At 37.8% G+C, this 24,084-nt stretch overlaps 1 protein-coding gene across 33 annotated transcripts in view; it reads right to left on the bottom strand.

The window, feature by feature from the left end:
* The window catches only part of CLASP2 (cytoplasmic linker associated protein 2), a 176,587-nt gene that overhangs the window by 3,303 nt on the left and 149,200 nt on the right, over positions 1–24,084 (bottom strand). For all 33 annotated transcript variants that reach the window (XM_041733812.1, XM_041733817.1, XM_041733813.1 and 30 more), the window contains 7 exons: positions 22,336–22,442; positions 20,500–20,653; positions 16,661–16,889; positions 8,029–8,222; positions 7,384–7,512; positions 3,178–3,384; positions 1,508–1,624 (listed from right to left, as the gene is read on the bottom strand). In XM_041733812.1, coding sequence (XP_041589746.1) covers positions 1,508–1,624; positions 3,178–3,384; positions 7,384–7,512; positions 8,029–8,222; positions 16,661–16,889; positions 20,500–20,653; positions 22,336–22,442 — 1,137 coding nt within the window. The remainder of the gene's footprint in view (positions 1–1,507; positions 1,625–3,177; positions 3,385–7,383; positions 7,513–8,028; positions 8,223–16,660; positions 16,890–20,499; positions 20,654–22,335; positions 22,443–24,084) is intronic.

The following is a 24,084-nucleotide window of genomic DNA, read 5'->3' as shown; positions in this document are numbered from 1 at the left end:
GTGCTCATTACTTCAAGTGCTCTCCTTCATGCCTCCTTCACCCAGTGACCCTATCCCCACCCCCCATTTCCCTTCCAATAACCCTCAGTTTTTTCCTAGAGCTAAAAGTCTTGACAAAGTACTGAATTTTAGTTCTTTCACAGACATCTCTACATTATCAGGATACAACTTAAGCTTATTACAAAAGCTGAGATTTTTTTTTCTCTTTGAAAACCACTGTGTTGGGGAACCTGGCTGGCTCAGTTGGTAGAGCATGTGGGGCTCTTGATGTTAGGATCTTGAGTTCAAGCCCCATGTTGGGTGTAGAGTTTATTTTAAAACAAAAAAGAAAAGGAAAGAAAATAACAAACAAAAAAAAAAAAAAAAAGAGAAAACTATGCTGTTGAAGTTTGCTTTTTTAACATTAACTCATTGATCCAAGGGTTTTTAACCTGGCATCCATAGGATTCAGGGACTCAATGAATCCTCTGAGACTACGTGTAAAATTTTCTGTATTTATTTATTTTTCTTAGGATGAGATAGTACCTACTAGATGTCAAAGTGGTCGGTAACTCAGATTAAGAACCACTGCTTTAATCTATCTATAACTTACACAGGTATTTAACATAAGGTGTATACCTGAGCTTTATAGGTATTTTCTCTGCTTTCCTGCTGTTTTAAAAAGAAATTTGATGATAGTAATGATAATTGCTAGGATTTTGGGAAACTCTTTAGTGTCTCCTGCTAACTGGTTCATAAGCAACAATTCAATAATCATAGTTTATTCTCACCTTGTAGAATGAATTTCAATGTTTGATAGTATTAAAGGTATTAAAGAAATAAGGAAAAGCAAGACTCATTTTTTTAAGTCTTTAAAAACATTTTAAAAAAAGCTTATTTAAGTAATGTTCTTCTCAATGAGCCAGCCAGGCACCCCTATGTTTTCTTTTTCTTTTCTTTCTTTCTTTTTTTTTTTTTTTTAAGTTTTAAGGACAGCAAATATTTGATTATCATAGTTCATAGGGGAAAGTTTAAGAAATGTTCAAGTATTCCACATTTTGGGAGATATAAAGTAATCCATGAATATGTAAAACCACTCTTTATTCTTTTTTTTTAAAAAAGGATATTTATTTATGTACTTATGTACTTAAGTAATCTCTATAACCAATGTGGGGCTCGAACTCACAACCAAGATCAAGGGTCGCACACTTCACCAACTGAGCCAACCAGGCACCCCAACCACTAATTATTCTTAAACAGTCCTTGGGGGTAAGGATTTGGGTGTGGAAGTGGGAAAGGAACCAGCTGGCTGCAGGCACTTCTTTCACAGCAATGTACCCTACTTGACTTCACCTTAGTGACCCATGTGAACGTAGAAACAGTTAAAATTCAAATAGCAGGAGGAATGAGTTGGATGCTCAAGGCTGACTTAAAGTTGAATAACAAATTCATCCTTTAACACAACAAAGAATTAAAATTTAAAAATGTATCAATGTCATCACCTTTAGAATAAGGCATCACTACTTACTTTACTGCCAGTGAGCTGACTGAGATGTGGTTTTAGTTCATCACCAATTACCGCGTGAACAGCCACCAGGCAGAAGACGCATGCTTTCCGAACACTGCTCTCAGAATTATCATAACCCTAGGGAGAAAAGTCTTGTTAGCACTCCTATCTGAAAAAGCACCATTTCAACAGGGACCAAAGATGTGGCTCAAAGATGAGATCGCAGGCGTATCAAGGAGAGGAAGCTTTCGTGACTGAGGTTAACCCTTCTACCTTTGCTGGCAGAAATGTGCCCTACACTCTTTCTTCTTCCCCTTCCACACCTCCACACTCCACTATTAGCCTTATCAGGTTCCACTTTGTTTAGCCTGGAAAGCTGTCCCTTTGCAACCTGCCCTGTAAAGTCTCTAGATGAACCTTTTACTAAAACACTCAGCTGCAGGAAGCCCAAGGGCGCTTCACTATCAAATAAAACCTAAACTCAAGCAAAACTGGGCCTGGTAGTTAAGGTACTCCTACAATTCAGGCTGAAGCAAGGTCAAGCTCTGTACCATCCCTACCATTATTCTAAGTTGTTCACTCAGCAAAAATTCATTCAGTACCCACTATATGTATGACATACACATATCACGTACATTCTCTTTTCAGTATCAAAGAACGAAGAAGAGATTTGGATCTTATATTCAAGGACCCCACAATTTACTGAGCAATATTAAGCTTAGAACAGAGTCAAAGATAATACAAAGGATGCATGAAGAAATTAACAATTAATTCTCTTAAGGAGTGGTTTTAATATACACACTATATAATAGTCATTCAGTTACATTATAGAATATAATTTATTGGATGGAAAAGTTCATAATTTATGATTAAGCAAAACATGTTATAAAATATGATCCCATTATTAAAATGTTTATGTGGAAGGCTTTGTGTGCATAGAAAAAAAACACATTACATCTATGACCGTAAATTAGTATAACGATTTTGGAGAGAAATCCAGTAATATTTAGGAATTTGACTTCTAGATATACATATATATATATATACACACACACACACACATATATATATATACACACATATATATGTACATATATATTATTGCAATATTTATGTTATTAAAAAAAAGGGAAACAACCCAAATACTCATCAAAAGATGAATGGATAAATTGTAGTCATACTAATGAAAACTATTTAGCCATAAAAAATGAATTAATACATGCTGTAACATGGATGAATCTAAAAACATTACACTAAATGAAATATACCAGCCACAACAGAACAAATACTGTGTGATTCCATTGACATGAGGAACCTAGAAAGCAGAAGAAAGTAGAATAGAAGTTACCAGGGGCTATGGGGAGAGGGAATAGGGAATTATTAATGGGTATAGAGTTTCTGTCTGGGATGATGAAATATGTTCTAGAGATGGATAGTTATAATGGTTGTACATCATAAATGTATTTAAAACCACTGAATTACACACTGAAAAATGGCAAAATTACCATTAAGTTTTATATTATGTATATATTTAACACACACACACACAGAGCTAATTATGGAAAGTCTTTGCTCTGAACATTCAAGACAGCAGGAAGGCCTTGGCATACCACTACTGTTGCCTAGAAAGTGCCTAAAATAACCAAATCCCAAATGTATCATAATTTATTTCTCTAAGTTTTGTTTCTCACCTGTATTAAGCCTGGCATAATCTCTGGCAAAAGCAAGTTAAGGGTTTCCTTGGATACTCTCTCTATCACTTTTGTTTGCATTTTGATTGCAGCCAGATTAATTGGGTAATCTGCAGTTTGGATGATAGGACAAAGCACTTTGATGCACTGTTCTGGACTGATTGAAGTGGCCAGCACTGATGCAGCTTCCTCAGCAGATCTTACCACCTAAAACAAAGAGGAAAGTAAGCCGGGAGTAAATTTTTTAAATGTTATACTGTGTCCTGGAAGTACAAACTTCATGAAACCTGCAATACAAGATACCTATAACTTCCTTTGAAACTACTATAATAAGCAAACACAAAAAGTGAGGGTACAGATATAACAGGGTTGGCAAAATATTGAAGTTGCCAAACTTCTGAAGCCAGAATGGATATATGGGGAGAAATATTTCTTCCAGATATTCTCCCTTCTTTTGTGCTTTCGTAATATTGACTAATGCAGTTGTGTCTTGTCTTTGAGAGAGAGGACGGTTGAAGGAGGGTCAGAGAGAGAGAGGGATAAAGAGAATCCTAAGCAGCTCTGTGCTCAGTGTGGAGTCCCACGTGGGACAAGATCTCACAACCTTGAGATCATAACTTAAGTCGAAGTCAAGAGTTGGATGCTTAACCATCCAAGCCACCCAGGCACCCCAGGCTAACACAATTTTCAAATCATACCGTGGTCTAGCTGTACTGGGTGGTGGAGGCTCCGTTTATCTAGACTATAAGGTGCCAAGGAGTCCTCTACAACAGCCAAGCTGAAACCCTGCTTATTATCAGTACCCTCAACTTCAGGAGTACTCATACCCTTTCCAACACATTATTAACAAAATAAGATACAAATAATCTTGGGGTGCCTGACTGTTCAGTTGGTGGAACATCCAGCTCTTGATCCTGGGGTTGTGCGTTCAACTTCATGTTGGGTGAAGAGATTGCTTAAAAATAAAATCTTAAAAAAACCCCCACCTCATTAATGATTATCAAATTAACATGCTATTCCTTCTTCTGTTCATAATGATTTTCTTTCCTTCTGTACCGGGGCTGGGGAGGGCCGACTCTGTGCAATGAAGAGAAGAAATGGCTGGCTGTCTATCTTAGTAGAATCTGTAATCTCTAGAGATTGTCTTGAGGTCATGTAAAAATTGTGGACTTTTTAAAAAAGATTTTATTTATTTGACAGAGAGAGAGCACAAGCAGGGCGAGTGGCAGACAGACAGAGGGAGAGGGAGGAGCAAGCTTCCCACTGAGCAGGGAGCCAGACTCATGAGCTTGATCCCAGGACCTTGGGATCATGCCCCGAGCCGAAGGCAGATGCTTACCCAACGAGCCACTCAGGCACCCCAAAATTATTCCTTTGATTCTACTTTAGTACCTTCTCACTTATGATCTCAATCTATGAAAGGTACTAAGAGAAGTACCAAATACACTGGAAGTCAGAAGACCCAGGGCTAATTTTAGATGTAATGCCTAAAGATTGTCAATTTAATCTTTTGTAAAAATAGACATGCCAGATCTTATCTTATTTGGGTCAGAAGGTAGATGATTAAACTACAAATATTAGTTTTTAAAACCTTCAGCAAGATACTATAGATGTTCCACTACTAAACAGCTGAATAATAAAAATCAAAATAAAAACCCATGTGGATTTAAAAAAATTATAACTCATTCTTCTACAAGACCTACAGTCATATCTTTTGAAAACTAAATTACCCAGAGGGGTTCTTTAAATCCTCATCAATACTACTTCTTTCCTTTTTTTAAAAGATTTATTTGTTTATTTAAATAATCTTTATGTCCAACGTGGGCTTAAACTCAAGATCCCGAGGATCAAGAGCCTCATGTTTTTCCAACGGAGCCAGCCAGGAACCCTCAAATCCTCACCAACACTTCTTATTGTCTTTCTTTCTAGTGTATGTGGAATGGTATCTCACTGTGGGTTTAGTTGTATTTTCCTAATGAATACTGATAACTGAGCATTTTTTCATGTGCTTATTGTGCTTAATGTGTGCATCTTCTTTGGATAACAGCCTATGCAGGTCCTTTGCCTATTTTTAAAAATTCATTTATTTATTTTAGAGAAAGGGGGGGCAAGCGGGGGGGAAGAGAAAGGGAGGGAAGTAGACTTTAACACTGAGCACAGAGCTGGACACAGGGCTTGATCTCATGCTCTGAACCCAAACTGAGTCAGCAGCTCAACTGACTGAGCCACCCAGGAGCCCCCGTCCTTTGTCTGTTTTTAAATTGGGTTATTTTCTGTTTTAAAAAAATTGGGTTATTTCCCTTTTTTTTGGTTGAGTTGTAAGGGTTCTTTACACCTGATGGACCCAGCCAGGTGCCCCTGAAGCATAAATGTTTTTATTTACTTTATTATTTTAAAAAATGTTATTTTTAAAAAATGTACTTAATTTAAGAGAGAGTGTGAGAAAGAGCAAGAGAGAGCACAAGCAAGAGGGGCAGAGGGAGAGAGAATCTCAAGCAGACTCTCTGCTGAGTGTGGAACCCAGGACCCTGAGATCATGACCTGAGCTGAAACCAAGAGTTGGATGCTTAACCAAGTGAGCACTAAGGTGCCCCCAAAAGATTTTATTTTTAAGTAATCTCTACACCCAATGTGGGGCTTGAATTTATAATATAATCTTGAGATCAAGAGTTGCATGCTCTACCAACTGAACCAGCTGGGTGCCCTGAAGCACAGAAGTTTTAAATTATGATAAAGTCGAATTTATGTTTTTGTTGTTGTTATTAGCTACTTGTGCTTTTGGTGTTACATCTAAGAAATTACTACTTAATCCAAGATGACAAAGATTTACAACCATGATAGTTTCAGCTTTTACATTTAACTTCGCTTTTTTGACCTATTTTGCTTACGTCTTGGTTCTACCAGAGGCATCTAATGCTACTGCTCTGGGGCTTTCTCTTGGAACTGCAGTTTCTATTTGAAATTTCCTTTTCTAATTATTTCTGAGACTTAATAAAAATCCTCATGTTTATGTCATTAATGTCATTGGTGGTGGTGGAAATATTATGACTATAAAGAGATGAGACAGGAGAGAGAGACAAACCAAGAAACAGACCCTTAACTATAGGGAATAAACTGGTCACCAAAGAGGAGATTAGGGAGGGGATGGGTGAAATATGTGATGGGAATTAAGGAATGCACTTGCTGTGATGAGCATTGGTATTGTATTGAAGAGCTAAATCACTATAGTTTACACCTGAAACTAATATAACACTGTTAACTAACTGGAATTTAAATAAAAGCTTAAAAAGTAAAAAAAAAATTTATACAATCATAAAGAAAAAGATAAATGAGACAGATTTATAGGACTCTTTCAGGAAAGCTGTCATTTATTGAATAAACCTTGAACACACAGCTAGCTTCTATAAGCACTTTACCACTTTATTAAAAATTAACAAAAATATTTTATTAATTTATTCATGAGAGACACACTTGAAGAGGCAGAGACATAGGCAGAGGAAAAAGCAGGCTCCCTGCGAGGAGATTGATGTGTGGGACTTGATTCCAGGATTCCAGTATCATGACCTGAGCCAAAGGTAGATGCTCAATCACTGAGCCGCCCATGCCCCTAGTTTTAAAATTTCCAAAATTTTGTTTATTTATTTGAGAGAGTGAGAGCATAAGCAAGGGGAGGGGCAGAAGGAGAGGGAGAAGCAGGCTCCCTGCTGAGCAGGGAGCCCAATGTGGGGTTTGATCCCAGGACCCTGGCTGGAATTATGACCTGAGCCAAAGTCAGATGCTTAACTGACTGAGCCACCCAGGCACCCTAATACTTTATCACTTTAAAATAATAATGATTTTTATGTTCATTAGTTATTTCAAAAAAACAAATTCTTATTGATAAGTGGACAGTGACAATTGGTGAATTCCAAAGTAGAAAACTGTAAGTCAAATTAAAATCCAAAAATGAAATCAAGATTATGTCACCTAAAATAAGCTGGCTTTTTTTAGGTTAAAGACCATGATATCACCATAATTCATTTCATAAAAAAATTAATTATATGTCCATCAGATATTGTCTGGAACATCAGAGTGTTCATTTGATTGAAATGACATATTCTTTAAGGAATATGTCATATTCTTTAATTTATAACAGTTTATATATTTCATGAAATAATATCAGAAGTACTGAGAATAAAATAACAATTTAATGGTCAGGTAACTTACCTCCTTATGAGGATCTTTATGTGCTTCCAATGTTTTCATGACAGTCAGTTCTGCATAGTTTTTAAATCTGGCTGGTTGATGCCTTAGGATTTCTCTTAAAACTTTTAATGCCAAAGCCCTGATTGTAGGCTAAGAAGAAATATTTTAATGTTTTTAATATTTTGGGTTGTAGACAATGACCTAAATTTTCCATTTCTGTAACTTAAGGGTCTTAACACTGGGGCAGGGATAAGTCATAGACAACTGCACAAAGTATGGTATATTACATAATTAAGTTTTCACATCTCTAGTTGAAAACTTGTATCACACTTTTTATAGTTGTAAGAGATCAAAAACCAGCAACATCCTCTGAAAAAGGAAATTTCACTTCTGAACAACTAGTTTAAATACGCAAAACAAGTAACTTGTATTCTCCTATAAAAATACTATCAGCAACCTTTCATTTTTCCCACTGTCACTTGTTCAAAATCACTGAGCTATTGATTTAGAAGAAAATGTACTCATAATGAAAATTTCACACAAGAAGTAGCAGTAAAAGAGACTGATTTTCCCAAATTCCAAATTTGTGCAGCTCTTGATTTACAGGCAGGGTGGGCAATCCAAGACAGGAAAGAGTGGTTCTTAGTTACACATCCTGCCATTTACCTCTTTATCCCCAAGGGTTTCAAGCAATAGAAGTAATATTGTTTTGAAGTGTTCATCCCAAACACTGAAAGATTCTTCCTGTGTCAGTTTCATGAGTTCATACAGGGCGATTTTTCTTTCTTCTACACGTTCATTGTGGTTAGACAGCTCCTTCAACAGCTCTGCAACCAGGTCAGAGTGGTCTAGGGAAAGATCTGGCAAGAAGACATAATGTTAATTCTGTAACTTATAGGTCATCTCTCACGAGTATGTGGATCAACTTTATAACACCATGAGGCAATGTTAGTTTTAAGAAAAAAAAAAAAAAAGACTAATTTTCTATTTTGTCATCTTGAAAACATCAATTCTAGTTTAAAACTTTTTATAATGAAAATTCACATAAAGAAAATACTTAACAGACCCTCATATATCCCTCACCTAGATTTAACAATTATCAAGATTTTACCAATCATCTTTGTCCCTCCTCACTTGTTTTCTGAAGTATTTTTAGAAGTGGCAAATAGATCATTTAATCCTTACATACATCAGTACACGTTTTTATGGTGTCATGCCAGGCTTGCAATATTTGGCTACTCCATTTTTAGTGACATCAATAACGGCCACTAGATTTAAGTGGTGACAACTCAATGTCACCATTAAAGTTCCCCTATATTCTTTTTTTTAAGAGAGACAGAAAGCAGGCACCCTGGGTGGGAAGCAGGGGAGGTGGAGGGAGAGGGAGAGAGAATCTCAGGTAGTCTCTGGCTGAGCTCGACACAATGTTGGAGGTCATGACCCTGAGATCACAACCTGCGCTTAAACCAAACATTGGACAGCTGCCTTAACTGTGCCACCCACGCGCCCCAATCAATCTTTTAAGAGACACAGTCAGAGGGAGAAGCAGACTCCACACAGGGAGCCTGATGTGGGACTCGATCCCGGAACTCCAGGATCACACCCCGGGCCAAAGACAAGTGCTAAATCGCTGAGCCACCCAGGCATTCCAAGTAATGGTTTCACCCACTGATTATTGTTGAATTATTTTTTTAGGAATTAAAATTGGGCAGGAATTCTTCTGTGGAGAGTATCTTTTTCGGTCAGAGCTACTTTGTTTTTGTTTTTGTTTTTTTTTTTATTTATGATAGTCACAGAGAGAGAGAGAGAGAGAGAGGCAGAGACACAGGCAGAGGGAGAAGCAGGCTCCATGCACCGGGAGCCTGATGTGGGATTCGATCCCGGGTCTCCAGGATCGCGCCCTGGGCCAAAGGCAGGCGCCAAACCGCTACGCCACCCAGGGATCCCTTGGTCAGAGCTACTTTGAATATTGGGAAACAGTCTGATAGAAGAGGCACAATACTATTTTCCCTTTAAATTTCAGAGTCAAGGGTTGGGCCCAGTGATTATCAAAGAGTTTTCATTGTTTTTCATTCTTTTGAAGTATTATCACAAACTCATGAGTTCTATGAATGTCAAAGGACACTTATAGTGCTTTGAGTAATTTTTGTAGAAAGACAGGTACAGCCCAAAGTTCATATTAAAACATTACAAAGTACCAGAGTTCTTCATAAATTCTTTTGTTGGTAAAATACATAGCAAATTCAGCCCTTCTGGGACTTGGGCAGACAGTGGCCTGAGCTTGTGCCACAGACTCCTTTCCTTAACTCCTCTGGAATAAAATAAACACAGGATATGGGGCCTGAGCTTGGAAGGTACACCAATGGTCACTCCCTCTCCTGAATCTCCAGTTGACACCATGGAGCTATACTGTCTGTAGGTCCGCTTGGCAAGAACATACTGGCCTTTTGTAGGAAAAGGCTGCCACATACGCTGATTCTAATAGGACAGAGAAGGCTTGAGGACCTGGAATCTGGGAGATAACTGTTACCTATAACAAAAAAGGCTCAAGAGGAAAGAGCCCACTTTTCAAAAATGAACCTTGAGGTTGCAGTTTGCTAAATGGTTCACTACTGGTCCATAAAAACAGAAGCTACGGTGCCTCATCCTGCCAAATGGTTAGCCACGGACCTAAAGATAGAATGGCCTGACAGAGGTTGTACCGAACTCACAAATATAAGTAGGGAAAGAGAAATTATATTTTACTTAGGGAGATTCAGAAACTTGAAAGGAAAGCAAGCCAAACTATTAGAATAGATGAGTTCAGGGGCATCTGGGTAGCTCAGTCTGTTAAGCACCCCACTCTTGATTTCAGCTCAGGTCATCCTCTCTCTCCCTCTCCCCCTTTTCCCTTACTTCCTCTCTAAAAATAAAAAAAGAATAGATGAATTCAACTGAGTATAAGTAACAGATGATAGGGAAGGGAAATTGAATTAAAATGTAGTGGCAACATTCACTACCAAAAGGAAGTTTAGTATGCCAACTTTCATGGAACTACAATTTGAGCACTAACAACCTCATACACAGAGCACAAAATACAATTCTTGAGCTTAAAAATGTGACATAATCTGGAAAGAATGATCACTAAGGTGAACCAGATTAGGGCTTTGAGAAAACCTCTATAAAATGGAGAGCAAACTATGAAAAAGAAGAACATCTTGAGTTCAAAGATGACATCTTAATTTGGAGGATAAAAACGGTCTTACAATAATTTCATTATATAGACCAACACTGGAACAGTACCACTGGTTTAACAGCAGCTACTCTGGCATGATAAATGCATCCATCTCTTTAAACCTCATAAAAGTCACGTTATCAGACTTTCACAGATGTCAGAGGATTGTTCTGGTAAGAGTGTATTTTATTTCAACCCAATAAAGGGAATTCACAAAAAAATGCTTTCAAAGGAATGCAGCTCTTTTCTCCATAAATATAGGCTTTTTTAGTTACTCTAAAGAGATAATTAGAAATGATTTGACATAAAACGGTCTGAACAGATGACAGGAAAGTAATTTCTGCCAAAGAAAACATATTTTGTCATAAATGGATTTATATGATACAAAATGAGATAAATCTAAAGTACTCAATTAAAGTGTAACCAACTGTATCTCCTCTTCTGACAGGCATCATGGTCATGCAAACAGAAAAGGCTCTGGAATCCCATTAAGCCTGTGCCTCTTACCCTTCCTTTGTGCAGTAGACACACATTCTTAATTACTCTGGAGGCTCAGTTTTCTTAGGAGTAAAATGGGAAGAGACTATGACTTCCTACGATCATGCTGAGATCTGGGCTTAGAATACAATAAACTCACTAATATTAATTTTCTTTGTGTTCTTGTGACAAATATTGGCACAATTCTGATATTTCTGTTGCAGTGCTGAGAAAACATGAGATATTCTTTTCATTGGCAAACTTTGATATGAGTCTTCCTTGAATAACAGAATCATGTTCACTAGCAATATTATTCTGTAGTAGTATAGTCCTTGGTAAACTTTACAAAGATCATTATTAGATGTAGTCATTAGGGGATTTTTTATTTTTTTTGACGTTAATTTTTTAAAAAAATATTTATTTATTTGACAGAGCGAGTGAGTGAGCGAAAGCAAAGTAAGGGAAGCAGCAGGCAGAGAGAGAGGAAGAAGCAGGCTCTCCTCAAGCAAGGAGCCTGATGTAGGGCTTGATCCCAGCACCTGGGATGACGATCCAAGCCAAAAGCAGATGCTTAACCCAGAAGCCACCCAGGTGCCTGGACTTGTTAATTTAGAAAAATTTATCACTAATGTATTTGTCTGTAACATGTACAGAAACATCTGAATAAGAGACATAATAAATAAGTCTCAGAACTTCAAAACAAGTTTTTTATAGAAATTCTGACTTGAACAAAATAATTATCTCCTGCCAAAAGTTACGGACGTCTCTTTGTAAGACTAAGACACATACACACACACACACACACACAGGCAGAGACATAGACTTGAACAAAATAATTCTCCTGCCAAAAGTTACGGACGTCTCTTTGTAAGACTAAGACACACACACACACACACACACACACACACACACACACACACACACACACAGGCAGAGACATAAACTTGAACAAAATAATTATCTCCTGCCAAAAGTTACGGACGTCTCTTCGTAAGGGACACACACACACACACACACACACACAGGCAGAGACATAGGCAGAAGGAGAAGCAGCCCCCCCCCCCCCCCCCCCAAGGAGCCTGATGCAGGACTCGATCCTGGGACTCCAGGATCTCTCCCTGAGCCAAATGCAGATGCCCAACCACTGAGCCATCCAGGTGTCCCAAGTTATGTGCTTAAAAACAAAAAAATGGGGAGAAATTTTGCATTGGGGCAGACATGGAAGGAAAATCAAAAGACCAATGGAGGTTAATAAAATTAAAAGAAATGGGTAATGTTTGCAATGTTCACAATAAAATAATGTCAAATAAGGTCTTCCCTATCTCAAATTTAAAAATGAACATAAATGGGATCCCTGGGTGGCGCAGCGGTTTGGCGCCTGCCTTTGGCCCGGGGCGCGATCCTGGAGACCCGGGATCGAATCCCACATCAGGCTTCCGGTGCATGGAGCCTGCTTCTCCCTCTGCCTGTGTCTCTGCCTCTCTCTCTCTCTCTCTATGTGACTATTATAAAAAAAAAAAATGAACATAAATAATAAATGACTGCTATATGAAGCTTAGAGCAAATACCATTTATTTATTAGATTTTATTTACTTATTCATGAGAGACACAGAGAGGCAGAGACATAGGCAGAGGGAGAAGTAGGCTCCATGCAGGGAGCCCAATGTGGGACTCGATCCCGGGACTCGAGGATCACGCCCTGAGCCAAAGGCAGATGCTCAACCACTAAGCCACCTAGGCATCCCGAGCAACTATTTTATTTAACTGATGGCTTATCCATTTTCCAAGAGTGTTCAACATAAAAAAGCTGTCTTATGTTTCAGAAGTCAATTAGAAATTATTTTTTTGCTGCAAAGAAGTAATTTTCTCAAGTTCAAAATATTCTATACAGTTTATATTTCAGTTATATAATTTCTAAAGGTGTCTTCTTTAACAAATGGAAAACATATGATCTTTACTAAAGGAAAACAGAATCAGTCAATAATGGGTATTCTTGCTAAGCTGTCACAATTTTGGCTTTGTGGTATATTAATTAACTCTCTAACATAAGCAGTTGGGAAAAAACAAAAAGAAAAACAAACAGCCTCATGAATGAAGAGATTTTTCCATTCATCAAAATTACAAATGACCAGGCCTGGGGACACAGATTCCTGAGCAGAGTAAGCAGGGTTTCTACACGTGAAAGTATGGAATTTTAGAGCTCAGTGATGGCAAGAAGAGTATCCACAGGAGTGGTAGACCAGGTGAGACCTGTCAGAGCCCACCAAGGTAAGGATTACATCTGTGCAAGTAGGGAGGTAGTGGCAGAGATGGAAAACTGGTTGCATAGAGGAGGACTGATCAAGTAAGTAAATATATTAAAGATAATGAAGGCAGGTTTCTCAGTGTCAGGAAAAAGGGAGTTTATCAATATGAGAAAGGAGGAAACTAGAACTAATCTTATGGTGCTAAATTGGAATTGGAGTTATTTATGTAAGCTTTTGATGAATAAAATACATGTAAATTAGTGTGTGTACACATATACACACATACATACACACACATTCCCTAGCTCTGGCCACTGAGAAGTCTTGGGAATAGTGATAGCCCACTAGCAGTAAGTACACCTTGTGGGCAGACTCTAGCCTTTAAAGACCATTTTCCATTAAGTGAAACCAAGGATCAATTCTTGAAGAAATTATTGATTCCAGAACTGAAGCAGGGACAGTACAATATTTTGTCATGCCAGCATGCAAGGATGGGGACATATCAAAAGAACAGGTCAAATCAAAGACAATCTGAGCATCAAAATAAATGATAGTTATAAATTATAACCCATTGAGTACAATGTAAACCACGAGTTCATACTGTTAGAAATATATAAATGAAACTTTTTAAATGAATACATTTTTAAAAATTTATTTATTTATTTTATGATAGACATAGAGAGAGAGGCAGAGACACAGGAGGAGGGAGAAGCAGGCTCCATGCCGGGAGCCCAACGTGGGACTCGATCCCGGGACTCCAGGATCGCACCCTGGGCCAAAGGCAGGCACCAAACCGCTGAGCCACCCAGGGATCCCCTAAATGAATACATTTTAACACAGTTTTATGGTATCTCCCCACAAAACACTTAATTACAAAATGAGTAACTTCACAATGGAGAAGCCTAGTAACTACCCCCATAATCAAGTGACCAAGTTTATATCACCAGTCAAAGGGCAAAGTGAAATCATGTATTACCTGAAGAATGCACTATCACTTCTGGGACACTGATGCCAAGAGCACATGACCTGAATCCAATCATGAGAAAACATCAGACAAGCCTAAATTGAGGGAAATGCTACAAAATAATTGGTCTCTGATCTTTAAAAGTGCCATGGTCACAAGAACAAAGGAAAGACTGAACACTGAAGAGGACTACAGAGACATGATGATTGAATGCAATATGAGATTATGAAGTGGATCCTCTGGCTAGAAGGTATCACTGGGACAATCAGACAAAACTCTAATGGGGCAGGCGGTTATTAATGTACTGATGATAATTACCTGATTTGGAGAAGTATATTGTGGTTATATGTGGGAGAATGTCTTTGTTTATAGAAAGTATATCCTGAAGTATTTGGGGCGATGGAGCATCAGTTTGACAGCTTACTCTTTTTTTTTTTTTTTTTTGACAGCTTACTCTTACTTATAGCACAAGAAAAAGTTCTATGTGCTATATCCCTATCTTTTACGGTTTTGTTTTAAAATAAAAAAAATTATATATATATCGCAGCCAAGGCAAGAAATGTCAGTGGAAACAATTTGGTCTCCCAGTTTGTGACCTCTGTACATAAATAATTTAAGAACAATTAAAGCTGCTAATACCAGGTCTCAGTTTACCATGCTGCTGCAACAAGGGAGGGTTTAAAGGACACACTCACACTAGGTCCAATTTACTCCTTCCTGTTTTGCTGCTATTGTGACTAAACCTCAGCAACAGAGTCAACTATTTGTGACAGATCAAAACACACCAAAGTGAATCATTTTGGCAATTTTATACACTCTTATGTAATTCGGACTTAGTTTGGCAAGTTGTCATAATTTTGTCTTTGTAGTAATTGTGATATACTGAGACTCTTAACATGACATACTGGTAGAAACATGATTAGTCAACCTTATCAGTAATCAAAGAAATAAAAGTGGGGATTTTTTCCACTTACCTAATTACAAAAATTAAAAAAGATCTCTGATATCTAACTACTCAGTCTTCCTAGTATTAAGGAAATGCTCATTAGGATGGCCTGCCTTATATCCATCATGGTGACAAAATTTTAAAACATCTGAACATCCTGTGCCAGTAGGGAAATCAGCACTACCTAAACTGGCCAAGAGTTTTGAGTTGGTAATTGGGTAGTAACTCTCAAAATTTCAACTTACATATCCCTTAATTGAGAAATTATATCTCTAAGAATCTCTTACTTACGTACGTGCATAAAAGTTTATGCAGAAAGAGGTTCACTGACAGCAACACTGGGGGAACAAAGGAAAATCAGAAACTTCCTAAGTATAGTACCATGAGGCTGGTAAGGGGGGGGGGACTTTCAAATTTACCCATATATAGTTATCTATTGCTTTATACTAGAGTTTTCAATAAAAAAAAAAAAAGAATTATGTAATTCATACAGGAAAAATGTAATTCCTTATTAAAAATACCTAAACCATTTGCAATGTATTGTACTTTATATCAATTTTTATACATCTTTTGTAAACCTAACTGCATACTGTAATTGGAAGAGTAGATAGTAGTACATCTGCACCCTCTTTCCGAAGTGACACTCAAGACAGTCAACCAAATAGACCGTACAGCTTAGTGTTAGAACTTAGTCTTATGTCCATGTTCCAAGCCACTGTGAATGTTAGGGCTAGTCCCACATCCTTGGTATAAGTCACTGTAAGTACCAGAGCTAGTCCTAAATTGGCTCCAAATTCTAATGGTAGATTTTCACATCTGGTCTTTTTTTTTTTTTTTTTTTTTTTTTTTTAAATTTTTATTTATTTATGATAGTCACAGAGAGAGAGAGAGAGAGAGGCAGAGACACAGGCAGAGGGAGAAGCAGGCTCCATGCACGTGGAGCCTGACGTGGGATTCGATCCCGGGCTTCCAGGATCGCGCCCTGGGCCAAAGGCAGGCGCCAAACCGCTGCGCCACCCAGGGATCCCTCACATCTGGTCTTGAATGCATCTTACCAGAGTTTATGATTTCATACTTTATTAAAGGGCTATTATAAAGAATGGGTAGTTTTTCTAAGGTTTTGTCATGCTGGTATAAAAATTAATGACTGAATTTTGTCTAAAGATAAACTAAATTTATAGGCTACAACTGATTTCAGTTGAGCAGTTGAGAGGTCAGTAAGGTTTTCCTGATTTGGAGTATGATCTCAGTCAGGATTACCCTGTTTCTCATTCTGGGGTAGAAAACTACCAAATCACTAGAAATGAGCTCCTAAGAGATGGGAGAGACATTCTCATCCCAAAGCTTCTTACTTCTTAGGGAGTTATAATAAAAGAGCATGTCAATTTCTTTTGCTTCATTGATTCCCAGTCCTCTAAAACACAGGTGACAAAATATGACCCAGAACCTACCATCAGGAAACTGGTCAGCATCATCATCAAACATGGCTTCCTTGAGGGCAGATTTATTGAAGGAACTGATGCTATCTGAATAGTTATATGGATTATAGTCTCGAGCACGTGGAGAGGAGTGAGCAGGCATTGAATGGAGCAATGAAGCTTTATTATCAAGGGCTGTTTGGCTTGAGTCAGTAGCATCACCTCCTGCTCTTGGGTCAGGCATCCCAGGACCACCACACATCTATTAATGGGGAGGAAAAGGTATAGCAAATTAATTTATGTTTTAAAAAACATTTTACTTATTTGCTTATTTGAGAGAAGGAGGGTGGGGAGGGACAGAGAGAGAGAGGGAGACAGAATCCCTGCAGGCTCCATGCTGGGCATGGAGCCCGATACAGGGCTCAATTTCATGACTCTGATATCACCACCTTAGGTGAAATCAAGAGTCAGACGTTTTACTCAGTCAGACTGAGATACCAAAGCATCTTGCAAATTAGTTCATTTTAAAATATTTCTTTGAAATTCTAAAAGGACAAATTGATTTTAAATTAAAGAATGTAAAAAAAAATTCTAAAAAGAGGTTTCCCTATTGCTTCAAAGTCTATTTTAAAAAAGTAACAATAGGGATCCCTGGGTGGCGCAGCGGTTTGGCGCCTGCCTTTGGCCCAGGGCGCGATCCTGGAGACCCAGGATCGAATCCCACGTCGGGCTCCCGGTGCATGGAGCCTGCTTCTCCCTCTGCCTGTGTCTCTGCCTCTCTCTCTCTCTCACTGTGTGCCTATCGTAAATAAATAAAAATTAAAAAAAAAAAAAAAAGTAACAATAAACCTCTGAAAAAATTAAGTAATGGGAATTAACATGATGAGTTAAAATTGAACATTCAAAATGTCAAATCTTATAGTAAAGATGTAAAAATAAACACCTCAAACCCCCAGCTGTGAGGGCAAATAAGAACCATAAAAGAATGGTGTTTCTAATGATTCCTATAGTTCCCTTGTTAATGGCTTGCCCAAACAATGTACAGTGGGATTACCAAAGGCTTCTCTATGCCAGTTAAAGTTATAAGAGGATTTTCAATAACAACACAGAACTAAAATCTGCTAGATTCCATTATTAAGGTAGTAAATTATACAATGAAAGCATGTCAATTAAGTATGAGAATCAATTTTTCTTTAAAAAGGCCTGCTGTTAAAAAAAAAAAAAGGCCTTAAGGACTATAACTTTTGAAAGAATGCCTGATACAGTTTGATTACATAAACATACTTATCAAAACATCAATACTAACACTGATCCTAATTCTATTATGAAAATCATTACAACTACCAATATCACCATTGTCACTGTCTACTCACAGCAACTGTGTGCTAAGCCATTACTTAGGTGCTTTACAAATATTCTTCAAATATTTACTCTACCCCTTCTGTGTGCCATGCATTGTTCTTGGAGGTGGGGATATATTAGTGAACAAAAGAGAGAATGATGTCCACCTGCAGAGTTTATTCTAGTGGGGGAACAGACATTTACAAACATAAAGAACAAGTAAAGTATATGGTATAGTAGAAGGTGACTGGTGTATGGGAGACAGTGCAGGATTAAAGGGACCATGAAAGTTGTGGTGGGAGGAAGAGGGTGCAGATCAGATAGGGTGGTCAGAGTAAGCTTCTTGAACAGACTTGAAGGAAGTGAGGAAATCAGCCATGGAGCTGAGGAAGGGTGTCCTCAGACATCCTCAGACAGAGGGAATAGCCAAGACAAAGGCCCCGAAGCAAAAGCATGCCCAGGAAGTTCAAGAAATAGCAAGGAGGCTAGAATGGCTGGAGCAGGGGAAAGTAGTAGGACATGAGGCCAGAGAGGTAACAGGGGGAAAAACCTATTGTGTAGACTCTGGCTTGTAGTCTGGGACCGCCTACAGAGTTATAAGTTGAGGAGTAAGAACGGATGACAGGAGACCAACAGGCAGAATCAAGAAGGCCAATTAGGCAGGTGCCTATTTTAAAAACCCAGGTAAAAGAATTGATGATGATGATAGTTCAAGCTAAAATAGCAGTGATGGGAAGTGGATGGGTTTTGGATATATTTTGAAAACAACTAACAGATTTCTTGACAGACTGAGTATGGAGGATGACAAAGAGAGGAAACAAGGACAAGTCTTTGGTCCAAAGTTTTTGGCTGAGCAATTAGGGCTGTTATCAACTGAAACAGAAAGGAAGAGTTCTAGGGAAAAAGATGAGAAGTTCAAATAAGCAACTGGATGTAGCTATATAGTGAGTCATATAATTTATTATAGTAACTTTTAACGTAGGCAGTAATATCATCATTTTTCTAATGAAGACACTGAGGCTTAGAAGTGATAAAATAATCTAACTAGTTAATAACTGCCAGGAATTGGAATTGTTTAAATTATTCGGCCAGAATCCACTGTTTGAGCTCCTCACACTGCACTCTGCTATCTCTGAGGGGAAAATGTCTCAAACAGTGACTTTTATTACTAAGCTATTATTGTTACCTCATATAGCTTTTGGGGTGGGGAACCTCAGATATGAGTAGTAAGCTGGTTTCTGACATCCAGTTTAGTAGGGCCATCTGCCAGATAGGCATGGGGAGAAAACAGCAGGAAAGCAGTAAGGAAGGCAGAAGAGAAAGTCCTTTAGAGATGTGCTGAAGTACTACAATGTTCTACAATTCTGCAAACACTGAGGAACCATGGATTCCATAGGAAATAGTGGAATGGCTTGTTTTGAGAAAAATCATTAACAGTGTAAAAAAATAACTATTCTGGGGATCCCTGGGTGGCTCAGCAGTTTAGCGCCTGCCTTTGGCCCGGGGTGTGGTCCTGGAATCCCGGGATCAAGTCCCACGCTGGGCTCCCTGCATGGAGCCTGCTTCTCCCTCTGCCTGTGTCTCTGCCTCTCTCTCTGTGTCTCTCATGAATAAATAAATAAAATATTTAAAAACAAAAAAATAAAACAACTATTCTTTTCTCCCCCTCCCCCCAAAACAACTATTCTTTGTATGATGGCAGAAGCAACAAACTGAACAATATTTACCAATGTCAAAAAAATGGGTCCTAACATTCTCAATTGGAGCCATACAAACTGATGATGCAAATCTCTATCACTACACTTAATGAGAAAATAAAAACCTATCTGGCTTATGTTCTACCCTCCAACTCTTTCACAACAATCCAACAACACTGCGTTTCATCTGGTTTCCAACTATGCACAACTTGATTCCATCTAACTGTTTTTGCACTTGCCACTTCTTGTATGCAATTCTCTCCTAGATCTTGTATGGCTTTATTTATTCTTTTTTTTTTTTTAAAATTTATTCTTGATGCAAATGCCACTGACTTAGGCCTTCCCTGACCAATTAATCTAAAATAGATTCACTTTATGTTCTAACTTAAAACTCAAAAGTACTCATCTCTATCTGAACATTTATAAGGAACTTGAAGGCAGCGACTTTGCCTTGTAAAATCAAAGACCCAAAACAGTGCCTGGCATGTGGTGGATGCTCAGTGAATGCTTGCAGAGTGACTGACCCCCAAAAAGTTACATTTGAAAATGACAAAAAGCAAAGTTTAAAACAAACAAACACAAATGATCCAACAAAAATCTCTTTAATGAGGGGCACCTGGGTGGCTCAGTCAGTTAGGTGTCTGACTCTTGATTTCGGCTCAGGTCATGATCATCAGATTGAGCCCTGTGTCAGGCTCCTGACTGGGTGTGGAGCTTGCTTAAGACTCCCCCAGCTCAAGTGTGTATGCACGCTCTCTCAAATAAATAAAGCTATCTTTAAAAAGAAATCTCTTAATGGAAAAGCCTGCAATGAAAGAATTTTTAAATACTCACGGAATCACCATCATCTTTTTTAGAATCCCTTTTCAATGGTTCATTCATATCTTCTTGACTACGGAAGCTGAAATTCTGAATTGCTTCAGTGACACCTCTAAGAGAGCTATAAATATCTTCAGAGTTCATATTTTCGGTGTCATAATCAAATGCACTAAGAAAAAGATGACAACTAATTATAGTTTTAAAACACAAACACATTTGAGATTATGTAGGATTCCCCAAAGCATAATTAGCAAAACCAAACTAAACCTGACAACTATAAATGGTTACGGTATGTCCCCTAGTCCACCCACCAAGCGCAGCTTACAACGACTCTAGGTGCATAGCCTTTAGCAATTGGTTTGTCTGTTACCTTCAAAAATGTTCTGATTAACCAGGGGTCAGCAAACCATGACCCTTCCAATCTAAAAATGTTTACTTTTTAAATAGTTGAGAGAGAACCCTCTGGGGTCTTCTCCCTCTTGGGGAGCTTTGTACTATCTGCTCAATAAATTTTGCTGAACTTTACTACTGCTCAATAAACTTTGCTTTGCTGCCCACCAAAAAACAAACAAAAAACAGTTGAGAAAAAAGTCAAAATAACATTTCTAGACACATGAAAATCATAAAATTCTTACTTCAGTGCCCATAAATAAAATTGTATTGGAACTTATTCAGGCATCCTCTACAGCTATTTTCACACTGTAACAACAGGACATTGTAAAGGCAACAAAGACTGCATGGCCTGCAAGGTCTGAAATGTTTACCATATGTCCCTTTACAGAAAGTTTGCCAACTCCTGTGATTAACTTATAATAATGGTATAGTTTAAAGATAAATGTATTTTGCACAAATTTATAGGAAGGCAGAGAAGTTTTAACACTGATCATAATACACGTTACTGACATTTTTATAGTCAAATTCTAAAACTCAACTGAAGCTGGAATTTAGCCATCACATTACACATATGTAACAAGGAATAAACAAGCTAAATGTTAAGTTTGCAATCTTTTCTTCTTCCTTAGATGCTGATGAAGTATCCTATAATTGTAATAAGTATTAGGAAGCATGCTATGATATATGGCTAATAAAATTAAGTTAATAACTATGTTAATAAATATGACTACTATGCATACTATTTTTTTTAAAAGGCCAAGAAAAGGGAAAAAAATATTAGTCTATTAATGAGTCAAGAACCTCATCTGAAATACAGCCCATGCTTGAACTGCACAAGTGTGTGAAAATTTTACACAGCTTATATATTTTACATTAAAGACCAATTTCACAGACACATTTTTTCTAAGACAAATATATGACCATTTCTTTGATTTTTAAATATTTTATTTTTTTTATTCATGAGAGACACACAGAGAGAGGCAGAGACATAGGCAGAGGGAGAAGCAGGCTCCCTGTGGGAAGGCTGATGCAGGACTCGATCCCAAGATCCCGGAATCATGCGCTGAGCCAAAGGCAGATGCTCAACTACTGAGTCACCTAGGCATCCCTGACCATTTTATATATAGCCTTTCCTTATTTGTTCTTCTCTGTTTTTATGTTTTTGTCTATAAGCATATCTGAGTAATATAACTATGACATTTAATGCTTCAAGCAGTAATTTATAAAAGCTGTGTAGGTTTTCTTTTCACTTACAAAAATTTTTATATCCTACGCATTATTTTCATTTAAAGGGTTAGTTCTGGAATAAACTTAAAAAAATTTTTGTATCTGCTAAGTTTCTATGTGTCAAGACCTTTCAAATCAAGTGGAAATCAAGTGGAATTATATTAATGTCTGTGGTCTATGAAACGAGAATCTGCAAACACAAGCCATGATGGAAAATAACCCTTTTATTACCTTGGAGATAAAGTATTCTGTGATGTATTGGTAGGAGAAGTAAGAGGACTGGACCAGTTGGCTGGTGAACGTGGTGTTGGTCTCGTCAAAGGACTCCCCATGGAACCCTGATGGGGGTAGTCAAATAAATATTATTATACAATAGGTAAGTTCAACTAAAAGGCTCTTAAGGAAGCCATGCAATCAAGAAGTTGAACAATATGGAAAAGCCATATTTGTAGGTCAATATTTTAAGTATTCAAGTACTTATCTCTGCTTTCTTAGGGAAAAATTTTCTCCCCATTCAAAAATCTACCTCTTTTTTGTTTTCTTCACCTACCTCCTGCTCTCAAATATCATCAACATCTTTCTTCTCAAAGACTCAACAGGATCCCAAACTATTTTAATTAATTATTAAATTAAAAAAAATAATTTTAAAGTAGGCACCATGCCCTACGTGGTGCTTGAATTCGTGACCCTGACATTGAGAATCTCATACTCTATGGACTGAGCCAGGTACTCCCCGCAAACTAACAATTTTAAATTAGCTTCCCATTCTAAGCCAATTCCTTTCCTTCAATCATTCAAATTTTACCTCTCCTTGGGTTTGCTTTACAAATAATTTTCACAAACACACCAAAGTAAAATTTGGTATTACTAATTTACCTACCTTTTAAGATATAATTAAACAATTACCTCTCCTTTTATTTTTTATTTGTATTTTTTAAAATTAAATTCAGTTTGCCAACATATATAGTATAACACCCAGTGCTCATCATATCACATGTCCTCCTTAATGCCCGCCACCCAGTTTCCCTCTCTTTTTATTTTTATTTTTATTTTTTTTCCCTCTCTTTTTAAAAAGATAACCAACTTCAGTCCCAAGAAATTGTTCTCAGATTGTTTTTTCTCAGATTGTTTTTTTTTTTTAAAGGTTTTTTTTTTTTTTTTAATTTATTTATTCATAGAGACACACAGCTAGAGAGAGAGGCAGAGACATAGGCAGAGGGAGAAGCAGGCACCACGCAGGGAGCCCGATGTGGGACTCGATCCAGGGTCTCCAGGATCACGCCCCTGGCTGCAGGCAGCGCCAAACCGCTGCGCCACCGGGGCTGCCCCTCAGATTGTTTTTAACCCTGACTTTACCTAAGCCTGCCATAAGTGCATGTAATTTTTCCTTTATCCATGATCAAAGATCTGTCTTTTTTTTTTTTTTTTTAAATTTTTATTTATTTATTACAGTCACAGAGAGAGAGAGAGGCAGAGACACAGGCAGAGGGAGAAGCAGGCTCCATGCACCGGGAGCCCGACGTGGGATTCGATCCCGGGTCTCCAGGATCGCGCCCCGGGCCAAAGGCAGGCGCCAAACCGCTGCGCCACCCAGGGATCCCAAAGATCTGTCTTTTTAAAACCTAAGTTTAATTCTTTAGGCATATTATGTAAATGATTCATGCCATTTAGGTATGTAAACACTGGATTGTTTCATTTATTCAGACCTTACTTCCCTAAAACAAAATTCTGTATTTAAGCAACTATAGACAAACAGCCTTATGAACGGGTTAGTGAACATACCTTTTAAAGCCCTACCTTCTTCAGATCTTATTTGGTAACCAAGTCATCCCCCCTCTGGTCCTCAAATAAGGACTGGTTAGCTTTCCTTGTTCATACCTGACCACCATTCACTACCAACCAAATCATATATACCAAATTATAACATAAACAAGACAAGTCTAACTACTGTAATCTTTCCAGGACAGTATTTAATACTGC

Source organism: Vulpes lagopus, chromosome 19 (assembly GCF_018345385.1).
Source record: "Vulpes lagopus strain Blue_001 chromosome 19, ASM1834538v1, whole genome shotgun sequence".
NCBI lineage: Eukaryota > Metazoa > Chordata > Mammalia > Carnivora > Canidae > Vulpes > Vulpes lagopus.
This window is presented reverse-complemented; position numbering and strand designations above follow the sequence as displayed.